Source organism: Gorilla gorilla, chromosome 20, assembly GCF_029281585.2.
Source record: "Gorilla gorilla gorilla isolate KB3781 chromosome 20, NHGRI_mGorGor1-v2.1_pri, whole genome shotgun sequence".
NCBI lineage: Eukaryota > Metazoa > Chordata > Mammalia > Primates > Hominidae > Gorilla > Gorilla gorilla.
The window spans coordinates 16,538,775-16,551,664 of NC_073244.2; the positions used below are offsets into that span (position 1 = coordinate 16,538,775).

Here is a 12,890-nt window from a genome sequence, read left to right on the forward strand (position 1 = left end):
CGTGTAGATGCAGTTCCAGACAGCTCCTCAGGGGGGCGGCCTAGATAGTCCGTGAACACGCTGAGTGGCCGAGGTTGTAACCAGCGCCTTCCTGGCACGTTGCAGAAAACAACCTCTCTAATACCTCTCAAAATCAAACCTACAGCTCCAGTGAGCCAGGTGCTTGTAGAGATTTATCCAAGGTGCACTCGCACACATACAGGAGGAAGCACGTGCACACATTTATTGCATTATAATGCATATCATGGCAAAAGGACTGGATCCCATTCACATGTCCCTCTGTAGAGCCCTGGCTTAATCAGTGGTGGCACATCCTTGCTAAGAAATACTATGCAGCCAGTTAAAAGGAGCAGTACATTTACTGTATGGATATGTACTTAGATCTTCTATTTTTTCTTTTCTGTTTTGCTTTTTCGATTTTCATTTATTTATTTATTTATTTATTTATTTATTTTGAGACGGAGTCTCGCACTGTCACCCGGGTTGATGTGCAGTGGTGTGATCTTGGCTTGCTGCAACCTCTGCATCCCGGGTTCAAGCGATTCTTCTACCTCAGCCTCCCGAGTAGCTAGGATTACAGGCGCCCGCCACCACGCCCAGCTAATTTTTTGTATTTTTAGTACGGACAGCGTTTCATCATGTTGGTCACGCTGGTCTTGAACTCCTGACCTCGTGATCCTCCGGCCTCGGCTTCCCAAAGTGCTGGGATTACCGACGTGAGCCACCACACACCCGGACTCTTTTTTAATTTTATTTATTTATTTTTCTTTTTTTGAGACAAGGTCTTGCTCTGTCACCCAGGCTGGAGTGCGGTGGCACAATCATAGCTCATTTCAGCCTTGACCTCCTGAGATCAAGTGATCCTGCTGCCCCAGCCTCCCAAGTATCTGGGACTACAGTCACTCACTACCACACCCAGCTAACTTCCCCCCACCCTTTTTTTCTTTCTTTTGTAGAGCTGGGGCTTCACCATGTTGCCCAGGCTGATCTCGAACTCCTGGGCTGGATGGATCCTCCCTACTTGGTCTCCCAGAGTTCTGGGATTACAGGTGTAAGCCACCATGCCCCACCTCTTTTTTTTTTTTTTTTTTTTAACACCGTCTTGCTGTCACCCAGGCTGGCGTGCAGCAGTGCAATCATGGCTCACTGCAGCCTCGAACTCCTGGCTCAAGCCATCCTCCTGCCTCAGCCTCCCAAGTAGCTGGGACCACAGGTGTATGCCACCACACTTGGCTAAGTTATTTCTTTTTTGTAGAGATGGTGTCTCACTATGTTGCCCAGGTTGGTCTCAAACTCCTGGGCTCAAGTGATCCTCCTGCTTCAGCCGTGCAAAGTGCTGAGATTACAGGCATAAGTCACTATACCTGACCAGGCCTCTATTTTTTTAATGTAAAAAAAGAGCCAGGCCCAGTGGCTTAAGCCTGTCACCCCAGCACTTTGGGAGGCCGAGGCGGGCAGATCACCTGAGGTCAGGAGTTCGAGACCAGCCTGACCAACACAGTGAAACCTCGTCTCTACTAAAAATACAAAATTAGCCAGGTGTAGTGGCGCATACCTGTAATCCCAGCTACTCAGGAGGCTGAGGCAGGAGAATCGCTTGAACCCCGGAGGTGGAGGTTGTGGTGAGCCGAGATTGTGCCACTGCACTCCAGCCTGTGCAACAAGAGCAAAACTGCATCTCAAAAAAAGAAGTGCTATGGACCAAATTATGCACCCGTACCCCCTTTTCGTGTGTTGCAGCCCTAACCCTCAATGGAATGGTATTTGGAGATGGGGCCTTTGGGAAGCGATTAGGTCTAGATGAGGTCATGAAGGTGGGAACCTCATGATGGGATTAGTGTTTTTATAGGAAGAGCACACCAGAAAGTGTTCTCTCTTTCTTTTTTCTTTTCTTTTTCTTTCTTTTTTTTTTTTTTTTGAGACAGGCTGGAGTGCAGTGGTGCCATCTCCACTCACTACAACCTCCGCCTTACAGGTTCAAGCAATTCTCCTGCCTCAGCCTCCCGAGTAGCTGGAATTACAGATGTGTGCCATCACACCCAGCTGATTTTTGTATTTTTAGTAGAGACGGGGTTTCACCATGTTGGCCAGGCTGATCTTGAACTCCTGGCCTCAGTTGATCCACCTGCCTCAGTCTCCCAAAGTGTTGGGATTATAGTCATGAGCTACCTCGCCCGACCTGCTCTCTGTTTCTTTCCCCAGCGTGTGGGAACACGGTGAGAAAGCGGCTGTCTGCAAGCTCAGAAGAGAGTCCTCACTAGAACACAACCATGCTGACATTCTCTTTTTTTGAGACCATGTCTCGCCCTGTCACCCAGGCTGGAGTGCAGTGGTGTGATCTCCGCTCACTGCAACCCCTGACTCCTGGGTTCAAGCGATTCTTCCGCCCCAGCCTCCCGAGTAGCTGGGATTACATGCGCATGCCGCCACACCCAGGTAATTTTTTGTATCTTTAGTAGCAACGGGGTTTCACCATGTTGGCCATGCTGGTCTCAGATTCCTGACCTCGTGATCCACCTGCTTCGTTCGGCCTCAGTGCTGAGATTACAGGCGCGAGCCACCGCGCCTGGCCTTTTTTTTTTTTTTTTTTTTTTTTTGAGACAGAGTCTCGCTCTGTAATCCAGGCTGAAGTGCAATGTCGTGATCTCAGCTCACTGCAACCTCCACCTTCTGGGTTCAAGCAGTTCTCCTGCCTTAGCCTCCCCAGTAGCTGGGATTAAAGGCACCTGACACCACGCCTAGCTAATTTTTTTTTTTTGTATTTTTGGTAGAGACAGGTGTTTCACCGTGTTGGCCAGGCTGGTCTCGAACTCCTGATCTCAGGCGATCCGCCTGCCTGGGCCTCCCAAAGTGCTGGGATTACAGGCGTGAGCCACAGTGTCCGGCCCCAGGCTGCCATTCTGATATTGGACTTCCTACCCTCCAGAACGATGCAAAAGTAATTCCTGGGACTTAAGCCACCCCATCTAGGGTATTTGTTATGCAGTCCAAGCTGACTAAGAGCAAGACATTACAAAATGTGTGGGTATTGCCAGGTGCTGTGGCTCATGTCTGTAATCCCAGCACTTGGGAGGCTGAGGCAGGTGAATCACTTGAGCTCAGGAGTTTGAGACCAGCCTCAAAAAAAAAAAAATTAGCTGTGTGTGGTTGTGAGCTGTGTTGTGGTTTTAAGCTCTGTGGTTGTGAGCCAGGTGTGGTGTGGGGATATTTGGTCCCAGCTACTACACGGGAGGCTGAGGCAGGAGGAGTATTGCTTGAGCCTAAGAGGTGGAGGCTGCAGTGGGCCATAATTGTGTCAAATGCACTCCAGCCTGGGCAACACAGCAAGACCCTATCTCAAAAACCAAACAAACAAGAAAATGTGTGGGTGTGCAATATTTTTGCAAGATGTACTTTTAAAAAAAGTTTTTTAGACAGGTCTTGCTGTATCACCCAGGCTGGAGTGCAATTGTACAATCATAGCTCACTGCAGCCTTGACCTCCCAGGCTCAGGCGATCCTCCCACTCCAGCCTCCCCAGTGTCTGGGACCATAGGCATGTGCCACTGTGCCCGGGTGAGTTTTTTTTTTTTTTTTTTTAGATAGTGTCTCGCTCTGTTACTCAGATTGGAGTGCAGTGGCATGATCTCGGCTCCCTGCAACCTCTACTTCCTGGGTTCAAGCAATTCTCATGCCTCAGCCTCCTGAGTAGCTGGGATTACAGGAAGCTGCCACAACGCCTGGCTATTTTTTGCATTTTTAGTACAGACGGGGTTTCACCATGTTGGCTAGGCTGGTATCTAACTCCTGGCCTCAAGTAATCCTCCCGCCTCGGCCTCCCAAAGTGCTGGGATTACAGGCATGAGCCAGCATGCCCGGCCCACCTGGGTGATTTTTGAATCATTTCTAGAAACTGGGTCTCCCTATGTTGTGTGGGCCCATCTCCAACTACTGGGCTCAAATGATCCTTCTGCCTCAGCCTCCCAAAATGCTAGGATTACAGGCGTGAGCCAACATGCCCTGCCAAGATACACTGTTAAGTCAACAAAGCAACATGCAGAACAGTGATAAATTTGTACAAAAAGACAGGAGGTGTATTTACATTTCATTTTGGCAAGGTGTATCCACCGACTAGCTCTGGAAGGTCCCCAGGAGTCCCACTGTGATCGCCACAAGGAAGGGGAAGTGTGTGCTTTTTTTTTTTTTTTCTTGAGATGGAGTTTCATTCTTTTTGCCCAGGCTGAAGAGCAATGGCATGAGCTCGGCTCACTGCAACCTCTGCCTCTTGGGTTCACGTGATTCTCCTGCCTTAGCCTCCCAAGTAGCTGGGATTACTGGTGCACGCCACCATGCCCGGCTAATTTTGTATTTTAAGTAGAGACGGGGTTTCCCCATGATGGCCAGACTGGTCTCAAACTCCTGACCTCAGGTGATCCGCCCTCCTCGGCCTCCCAAAGTGCTGGGATTACAGGTATGAATCCACTGCGCCTGGCTGAACTGGATGCTTTTTAAATTTTCTAGAAAACTCATAAGCAAGTGTGCCTGTGTTCCAACTGGTTGGTTTCCCGTGTGTGTGGCCTCCAGGGGCACTCTGAGCGTGGCCAGCAGGGACTTGGGGTCCCCCCAGTCTGGGACACCTGTCCCCAAAACACCGCTTTTTTTGAGGTTGCCTGCAGTTCCAAGGTTTCCCGGAAGGTGGAGCGCTGCAGTCTGAACCCGAAGCCAGACGCCCCTCAACCCGGCCCCAGGGCCCATCCAGCCGTTCAGGGGTCGAGAATGCGCCTGGGGACATGCCGGGGGCCGGGGCCAGCACGTCTGGAGCCTTTTATGGGCACAAACGGCGCCCTGGCATCGTTCCAACCATGAATGCAGACCCCCGTGGGAGGGACTGTTGGCATAGCCTTGCCAGACCCATCTGGAGGGGTCAGATACCAAGCCAGTGCCTCCTGGGGCCTGAAGCTTAAGCTAATGTCCTGGCTCAGACACTGAGACAAGGTAGTCACTGTCTGGAATTTCCTCATCTGTCTAATGGGGATTAGGAAACCTACCTTGCAAAGTTGCTATAAGGCTGAAAAATAGGTGTGTCCCAGAACTGTGCAGAAAACTAACCAGACAAAATGAACTCTTATTTTAGGCCGGGTGTGGAGGCTCACACCTGTATCCCAGCACTTCGTTTTTGTTGTTGTTGTTGTTGTTATTCTGTTTTCTGAGATGGAGTCTTGCTCGGTCGCCCAGGCTGGAGTGCAGTGGCGCGATCTCAACTTACTGCAACCTCCAGCCTCCTGGGTTCAAGTGACTCTCCTTCCTCAGCCTCCCGAGTAGCTCGGACTACAGGGGCGCGGCACCATGCCCGGCTAATATTTTTTTTTTTTTGTATTTTTATTAGAGGCGGAGTTTCACCATGTTGGCCAGGCTGGTCTCGAGCTCCTGACCTCTAGAGATCCACCTGCCTCGGCTTCCCAAAGTGCTGGGATTACAGGTGTGAGTCACCATGCCTGGCCTTTATCCCAGCACTTTGGGAGGCCAAGGTGGGTTGCTTGAGCCCAGGAGTTTGAGACCAGCCTGGGCAACGTGGTGAGAAATCATCTCTAAAAAAAAATTCAAAACATGTTTGGTGTGGTGCTCCAGTAGCCCCAGCTACTCGGGTTGGGGGCTGAGGCAAGAGGATCACTTGAGGCTGCAGTGAGCTGGGATTATGCCAGTGTACTCCAGGCTGGGCGACAGAGCAAGATCCTATCTCAAAAAGAAACCAAAAAACGGCCGGGCACAGTGGCTCCACCTGTAATCCCAGCACTTTGGGAGGCTGAGACGGGCAGATCACGAGGTCAGGAGTTTAAGACCAGCCTGATCAATATGTGAAACCCCATCTCTACTAAAAATACAAAAATTAGCCAGGTGTGGTGGCGGTGCCTGTAATCCCAGCTACTCGGGAGGCTGAGGCAGGAGAATCACCTGAACCCAGGAGGCGGAGGTTGTAGTGAGCCAAGATTGCAGCACTGCACTCCAGCCTGGTGACGGAGTGAGACTTCATCTCAAAAAAAAAAAAAAAAAAAAAAGGCTGGGTGCAGTGGCTCACACCTGTTATCCCAGCACTTGGGAGGCCGAGGTGGGCGGATCACAAGGTGAGGAGATCAAGACCATCCTGGCTAACACTGTGAAACCCCATCTCTACTAAAAATACAAAAAAATTAGCCATGCTTGGTGGCGGGCACCTGTAGTCCCAGCTACTTGGGAAGCTGAGGCAGGAGAATGGCGTGAACCTGGGAGGTGGAGCTTACAGTGAGCCGAGATTGCGCCACTGCACTCCAGCCTGGGTGATAGAGTGAGCCTCCATCTCAAAAAAAAAAAAAAAAAAAAAAAGAGAAACCAAAAAACCTCTTATGTTTTCCTAAAAGACATGATTTCGTCACACAGGCTGGAGTTCAGTTATGCAAAAATAGCTCACTGCAGCCCCTGAGCTCCTGGGTTCTGGAAATCCTCCTTCTTCAGCCTCCCCAGTAGCTGTGACTATAGGCATGCATAACCACAACTGCCTAATTTTTAAAATTTTTTGTAGAGATGGGGTCTCACTATGTTGCCCAGGCTGGTCTCAAACTCCCAGCCTCAATCGATCCTTCTGCCTCAGCCTCCCAAAGTGTTGGGATTACAGGCATGAGCCACTGTGTCTGGCCTTATTTTGTTATCCTTTTTTTTTTTTTTTTTTTTAGACCGAGTCTCACTTTGTTCCCCAGGCTGGAGTGCAGCTCTTTGCAACCTCTGCCTCCCAGTTTCAAGGGATTCTCCTGCCTCAGCCTCCCGAGTAGCTGGAACTATATGCGTAAGCCATCACACTTGGCTAATTTTGGTATTTTTAGTAGAGATGGGGTTTCACCATGTTGGCCAAACTGGTCTCAAACTCCTGACATCAGGTGATCTGCCTACCTCTGCCTCCCAAAGTGCTGGGGTTAGAGGCATGAGTCACAGCACCCAGCCTATTATTATTATTTCTTTTAATGAAGGATCTGAAACTGCATTTGAAGAAATTTTATTAACTGGGCATGGTGGTGCATGCCTGTAGTCCCAGCTACTAGGGAGGCTGAAGCAGGAACTCCAGGCTTGATCCCAGGAGTTCCAGGCTGCAGTGAGCTATAATTGTGCCCATTGCACTCCAGCCTGGGTGACAGAGCACAAGATCCCAACTCAAAAAAAAAAAAAAAAAAAAAAAGAAAGAAAGAAAGAAAGAAAAGAAAAATAAAAAAGAAATTTTATTACCAGATAGGATTTGGCTGAGTCTCTCAGAGTCAAATTTGGGGGTGCCCCACCCTTGGCATTGTCCTTGATAACTTTATTCCACTCTTACACTCAATTCCTCAGTAATTCTGTCTGCTGCCTCCAAAATCTATCTAGAATCCATGGGGTCTGGGTTTAGCTGGAATCTCCATCATTGTTCCTGTGGCTGAGTGCAGCCCCCCTTCACCTTCTCTGGTTTTCAACCTCCCATGGAGGCCACAAGACACCTGTGATCACCTGAATTAGGGCAAGTCCCTCCTCTGCTTAGAACCTTCTATGGCTCCCACCTCACTCAGAGCAAAAGCGAAGTCCTCTATATCACCCACAAGGTCCTTCCAGAACTACTCCTTCAGCTCCTTGTCTCCTCCCATTCTCCCCCTCCGTCCCTGCTCCCGGCACACCAGCATCGCTGCATTTCTTAGAACACGTGGGCACATTTCAGCCTCAGGGCCTTTGCCCATGCCATTCGCTCATCCTGAAATGCTTTTCTTTTGGTCTTCCCAGGACAGAGGTCTCAGCTCACATCACAAGTCACTACCTCTGCAGAGAGGTCTTCCCTGACCACCATCACCATCTCTGTCGTTTGTCACTGGAATCATCTCCATTATATCGTCACCGAGTTCTTTTCTGTGTTCCCAAGCAGAACGTCAATTCCACGAGGGCACAGATTTTTTGTCTGTTTGTTCACATTGTGGGGTGTCGCTGCATAAATACATTTCCCCTGCATCTTTTCCGACTGCACCTTTGGCTGCATTTCCTACAAATTCCTTTATGTAAAAAGAACAAGTCTGTAAAACTTGGGAAGACAGTCGTGGGCCGAGGGTGTCAGTCTGCAGCCGGTTCTGATACCAGAGTCCGGGCGGCTGTGGGTGCACCGGGGCTGCCTGTGGAGCCGCTGGTGTCCAGCCCGTCGCGCTGGGGCGACGAGCGCTCCGAGCCGCTGAAGCTCCCATCAAGGCCCGGGGGCAGGCAGCGGCGCAGGCCCCCGGAAGCCTCAGCCGCGCTCGCCGACTGCTGGGAGCCACTCGGGTCTCTGCCGCAGGAGTGGCGGCCGCAGCAGACCAGGCGCAGGAGTGCGTGGCGCAGGTCGCGGTTGGTGAGCGTGTAGATGATGGGGTTCAGAAGTGAGTTGGCCATGGCCAGTCCCAGGAAGGGATCGGCCTGCAGGAGTACAGGACAGGTGCGCGCCGGGCACGCCACGTCGAGCAACAGCAGCAGGAAGAGGGGGCCCCAACATGCCACAAAGGCCAGGAGCACCACGCTGAGCGTGCGCAGCAAGGCCAGCGAGCGCGGCTTGCGACGCGCCCGGGTCGAGGTGGTCCCCGCAGTCCCGGGCCGTGCCGGCAGGCGCCGCGCGTTGGCGCGTACCTGGCAGTAGATGCGCGCGTAGAGTGCACAGATCGCGGCCAGGATGCCCACGAAGGCGAGCACGCAGAAGAGCACGTAGGCCTTGGCGTAGAGCGGCAAGACAGTGGAGCAGGCGTCCAGGCGACCCAGGCAATTCCAGCCCAGCGCTGGCAGGAGCCCGAGTAGCAGCGACACGCCCCAGGCCGCGGCTGCCATCGCCAGCGTGCGCCCCCGACTGGAGACGGGCGCGGGCCCCCTGCGCGCCATGGTGAGGCTGCGCTCCAGCGCGATGGCCAGGAGGCTCAGCACGGACGCAGTGAGTGCCACGAAGACGCCTCCCTCCCGTGCGAACCAGAGCGCGGGAGACAGTTTCAGCGTGAGCGGCCCCGACAGTAGGATGTTGGCGGCGTAGGCGGCGCCTGCCAGCAGATCCGACAACGTGAGGCTGCCCAGGAGCAGGAACATGGGAGCGTGGAAGCGCGGGTGGCGTCCGAGCACCAACAACACGGCCAGATTCTCTAGCACGATGAAGGCGCACACCGCCAGGCACACCACGGCGTCGGCGCGCAGGCCGGCACCCGGCTGGTAGCGCGCACCGCGGAGCTTGCCGGTGTAGTTGTAATGCAGGACGATGACCTCGCTCACCGGCGCCGGCCGCAGCAGCCCCGACTCCATGGGCCGCGCGCCCCAAGGCTGTTGGAGAGGCAAGATACGGTGTCAGGCCGCGGTCCCCGTAAGCACGCTCGCAGCAGCCGGCTAAGTCGTGGGAAAGGGGCCCTACCCCCTGACCATCACCCCCCATACATGGTGTCCAAGGGGGAGTTCAGGATGGAGGGATAGAGTCCGTGGAGACAGACATACACACAAATAATATCACGAGGGGACAAGGTGACATAGTCTCAAAAAAAGGGACATTAATAACACATGAATGGCTGGGCGCGGTGGTTCACACATGGCTGGGCGCAGTGGCTCAGGCCTGTAATCCCCGCCTGTAATCCCCGCCAGGCTCAGGCCTGAGGCAGTGGCTCAGGCCTGGGAGGCCGAGGGGGGCAGATCACGAGGTCAGGAGATCGAGACCATCCTGGCTAACACGGTGAACCCCTCCGTCTCTGCTAAAAACACAAAAAATTAGCCAGGCATGGTGGCACGTGCCTGTAGTCCCAGCTACTCCAGAGGCTGAGGCAGAAGAATCATTTGAACCCAGGAGGCGGATGTTGCAGTGAGCCGAGATCGCATCACTGCACTCCAACCTAGGTGGCAGAGCGAGACTCTGTCTCAAAACACCCCCCCCCCCTCCCCACCAAACACACACACGGCTGGGTGTGGTGGCTCACTCCTGTAATTCCAGCACTTTGGGAGGCTGAGGCAGGAGGATTGTTTGAGGCCCAGGAGTTCGAGATTAGCCTGGACAACATAGGAGGACCCCGTTTCTACAAAAATTAGCCGGGACGTGTTGGTGTATGCCTATAGTCCAAGCTACTCAGTGGAGTCCCAGCTGAGGTGAGAGGAACACTTGAGCCCGGGGGGTCAAGGCTGCAGTCAGTGAGCATTGATTGTGCCACTGTACTCCAGCCAGGACAACAGAGCAAGACCTTGTCTCAAACACACACACAAACACACAAGCAGGGAGTTCCAGAGACGTAACAGTAAACACACAGAACGCACACAAACGCAACACACACAGAAAGAGACACACAAATACAGCAACACACTACAAGGGCAAAACACACAGTCACACACCATCAGGGAAACTAAAAAATACATCATACAGGAACAGAGTGACGCAGGCAGAAAAACACAGCGACCAAAATTCAGTCACACGAATACAGGGTCTCCCACCCAGTGGCACAGGCCACAATTTCACAACCTCCACTCACACTAGCCTGGGGCCCAGTGCACCACACTCCACACTCTTGTCTCACTGCATACAAAGCTTTTTCCTGCCAAAACCCCCTCATCCACCCAAAAACCCCATGAGAAAGTTGCTCCTTGGCCAGGCACAGTGGCTTTCGCCTGTAATCTCAGCACTTTGGGAGGCCGAGGTGGGAGTATCACTTGAGCCCAGGAGTTAGACACCAGCTTGGGCAACATAGTAAGACTTCATCTCTACAAAAAAATTTAAAAATTAGCCAGGTGTGGTGTTATGCCCCTATAGTCCCAGCTACTCAAGAGACTGAGGCGGGAGGATCACTTGAGCCTGGGAGGCCGAGGCTGCAGTGAGCCATGATCGCACCCCTGCTCTCCAGCCTGGGTGACAAGAGAGAAACTCCGTCTCAAAAAAAAAAAGTTGATCCTATTCACTCATTGTACTAAGGCAGAGCCTGAGGACAGGAGAGAGAATCCACAAGAGGCAGACAGACTCTTACAGAGGGGCACACATGTCATTAAACTGTGATAACACTCTTCACCTGCCTCTGTGACCTTATTAATCCGCACTTCCTTTAGTCCTAATTTACAGATGAGAAAACTGAAGCTCAAAAGAAATGCTTCGTATCGAAGCAGGCGCAAAGGTTTCCATGCTCCCACACAGACATCCATGCACAAACAGTCCCCATGCAAGTCCAGATGAGAAAGCCAAGGCCTGGGGAGGGGAATGGATCTCTTTTGCACAAGGCAGGGATGCGGACATCCCAGAGAGCTTCAGTCACACACAGAGAATCAAGGCAGGCAAACATAGACAGGAAGTCGCTGGCTCACCCGTGCTGGAGGTGGGGAGCCCAAATACAGGGAGACAGGGTTACACATGCTCTGAGGGGGAGGCCAACCCCATCTGCCCAGCTTGCCCGGCAGCAGGACTGAAGTATGGAAACTTGCAGTGGCCGGGCCAGGAGGGGGTGGCCAGGGGATTCCAGCCACCTTCACCCCGTATCCCAGGTCCTGCACCCAGCTGGGGAGCCCCCAGCTTCCCCCTCCCCAGAGGCCTCCAGGAAAAGTTCGGGGAACTCCCTGCAAGGAGTGGTGCGCCTTTTTAGACGGGGAAAGTGGCCGCCAGGGCGACCCCCTCGGGGTCAGGCCCAGCCCCGCGCCCCCAAGGGTCCAGTGCAGTCCACTCACTCTGCGCCCTGGTCGTGCGCCACCCGCAGTCGCGCTGCCTTGAACCGAGTGAGCGGACGCCGCTCCGGGGGCGGGGCTGGAGCTGGCAGGCGAGGGGGTGGGCCAGCGACGCAAAGGGCCGGCGGTCGCCAGCAGTTGCCCCCTCCCTTTGGGACCCGGGCACTCAGCCCATGGCTGCCAGCCTGTGCCACTCGCCGCGGCACCGGAGCGCGCCCCGGCGGCGACTGGCACAGGCGAGCCCTCAGCTGCCCCCTCCGGGCCTGGGCTGTCCTCCCAGGGACGCTCCATCGCGGTGGGAGGACTCGGAGAGGCGGGAAAGGGAGGGTTCTGTAGCAGGGCGGTCGCAGCCTGAGCCTCTTCTCCCCAGCGGAGGGGTCTCCTCTGTCCTGGGTGTCCGGGCACTGCGCCCTCCCATTGCCCACCCACCTGTGAACTGAGCTTCCTGGGCTGCACCCCAAGGACGCCCCGTCGATGGTTCGGAGGGGTCTTCAGTGGGTTGCTTAGCAGGAGTCTTCAGTGGGGGCCACCTTAGCCTGAGTCCTCTCCCACCAGCAGATAGGTTCCCGCTGCTCCCGGGCACAGGCCCCTCCCAATTTCCCGCTCCCGCCCCCGGCTCAGGGCGAGTGGGGGTGGGGCGGGCCCGGGCAGGATTGTGATGGGAACTTGCCGCTCCTCAGATAAGGAGGGTCTCTCCTGTCCCACCCCCTGGATTCCGTGTTCCCCCGACCGATTCTCTCCCACCCTTATCGCTGACGACAGAGTGATTTACTCATTAATGGTGTTTCTGGGCTGTGTCCTTAGCAGACAGTAAACCCCAGCAATGTAAGAATTTCTTTTTTTTTTTTTTTTTTTTTGAGACAAGATCTTGCTCTGTGGCCCAGAGTGGAGTGCAGTGGCAACATCATAACTCACTGCAGTCTCGACCTCCGCGGCTCAAGCCATCCTCCCATCTCAGCCGGCTGAACGTAGCTGCTGGGACTCCAGTCGCTTGCCACCATGCCCAGATAATGAATGAGTGTCTCCCTCACTTCCTCTGTATCTCTCAGGAGGATCTCAGAATCTCTCGCCTGCGTGTCTCTTTGTCTCTGCGTGTCTCTTTGCCTCTGCGTGTCTCTTTGCCTCTGCGTGTCTCTTTGTTGCTGTCTGTGATGCTCTCCCACGCCTCTCCCAGGCCACTGCTCCTCCAACGACCAGTCCCGCTGGCCCCGAAACGCCCCCACCCCCACTTCCCAGGAACTTCCA

General features: G+C 53.8%; 1 protein-coding gene across 3 annotated transcripts; it reads right to left on the reverse strand.

Moving 5' to 3' along the window:
* Positions 1–7,281: 7,281 nt before the first annotated feature.
* Positions 7,282–12,186, reverse strand: S1PR5 (sphingosine-1-phosphate receptor 5). 3 transcript variants are annotated; one of them, XM_055371786.2, is made up of 2 exons: positions 12,075–12,186; positions 7,282–9,287 (listed from the first exon to the last, which is right to left on the reverse strand). In XM_055371786.2, the coding sequence occupies exon 2, from the start codon at positions 9,267–9,269 to the stop codon at positions 8,073–8,075; it is 1,197 nt and encodes a 398-aa protein (XP_055227761.1). In that variant the 5' UTR covers positions 9,270–9,287; positions 12,075–12,186; the 3' UTR covers positions 7,282–8,072. The 3 variants fall into 3 exon arrangements, with proteins under 3 accessions (XP_055227761.1, XP_055227759.1, XP_055227760.1); XM_055371784.2 differs by lacking the exon at positions 12,075–12,186 and adding an exon at positions 11,649–12,061; XM_055371785.2 differs by lacking the exon at positions 12,075–12,186 and adding an exon at positions 11,292–11,407.
* Between the last annotated feature and the right edge of the window lie 704 nt (positions 12,187–12,890).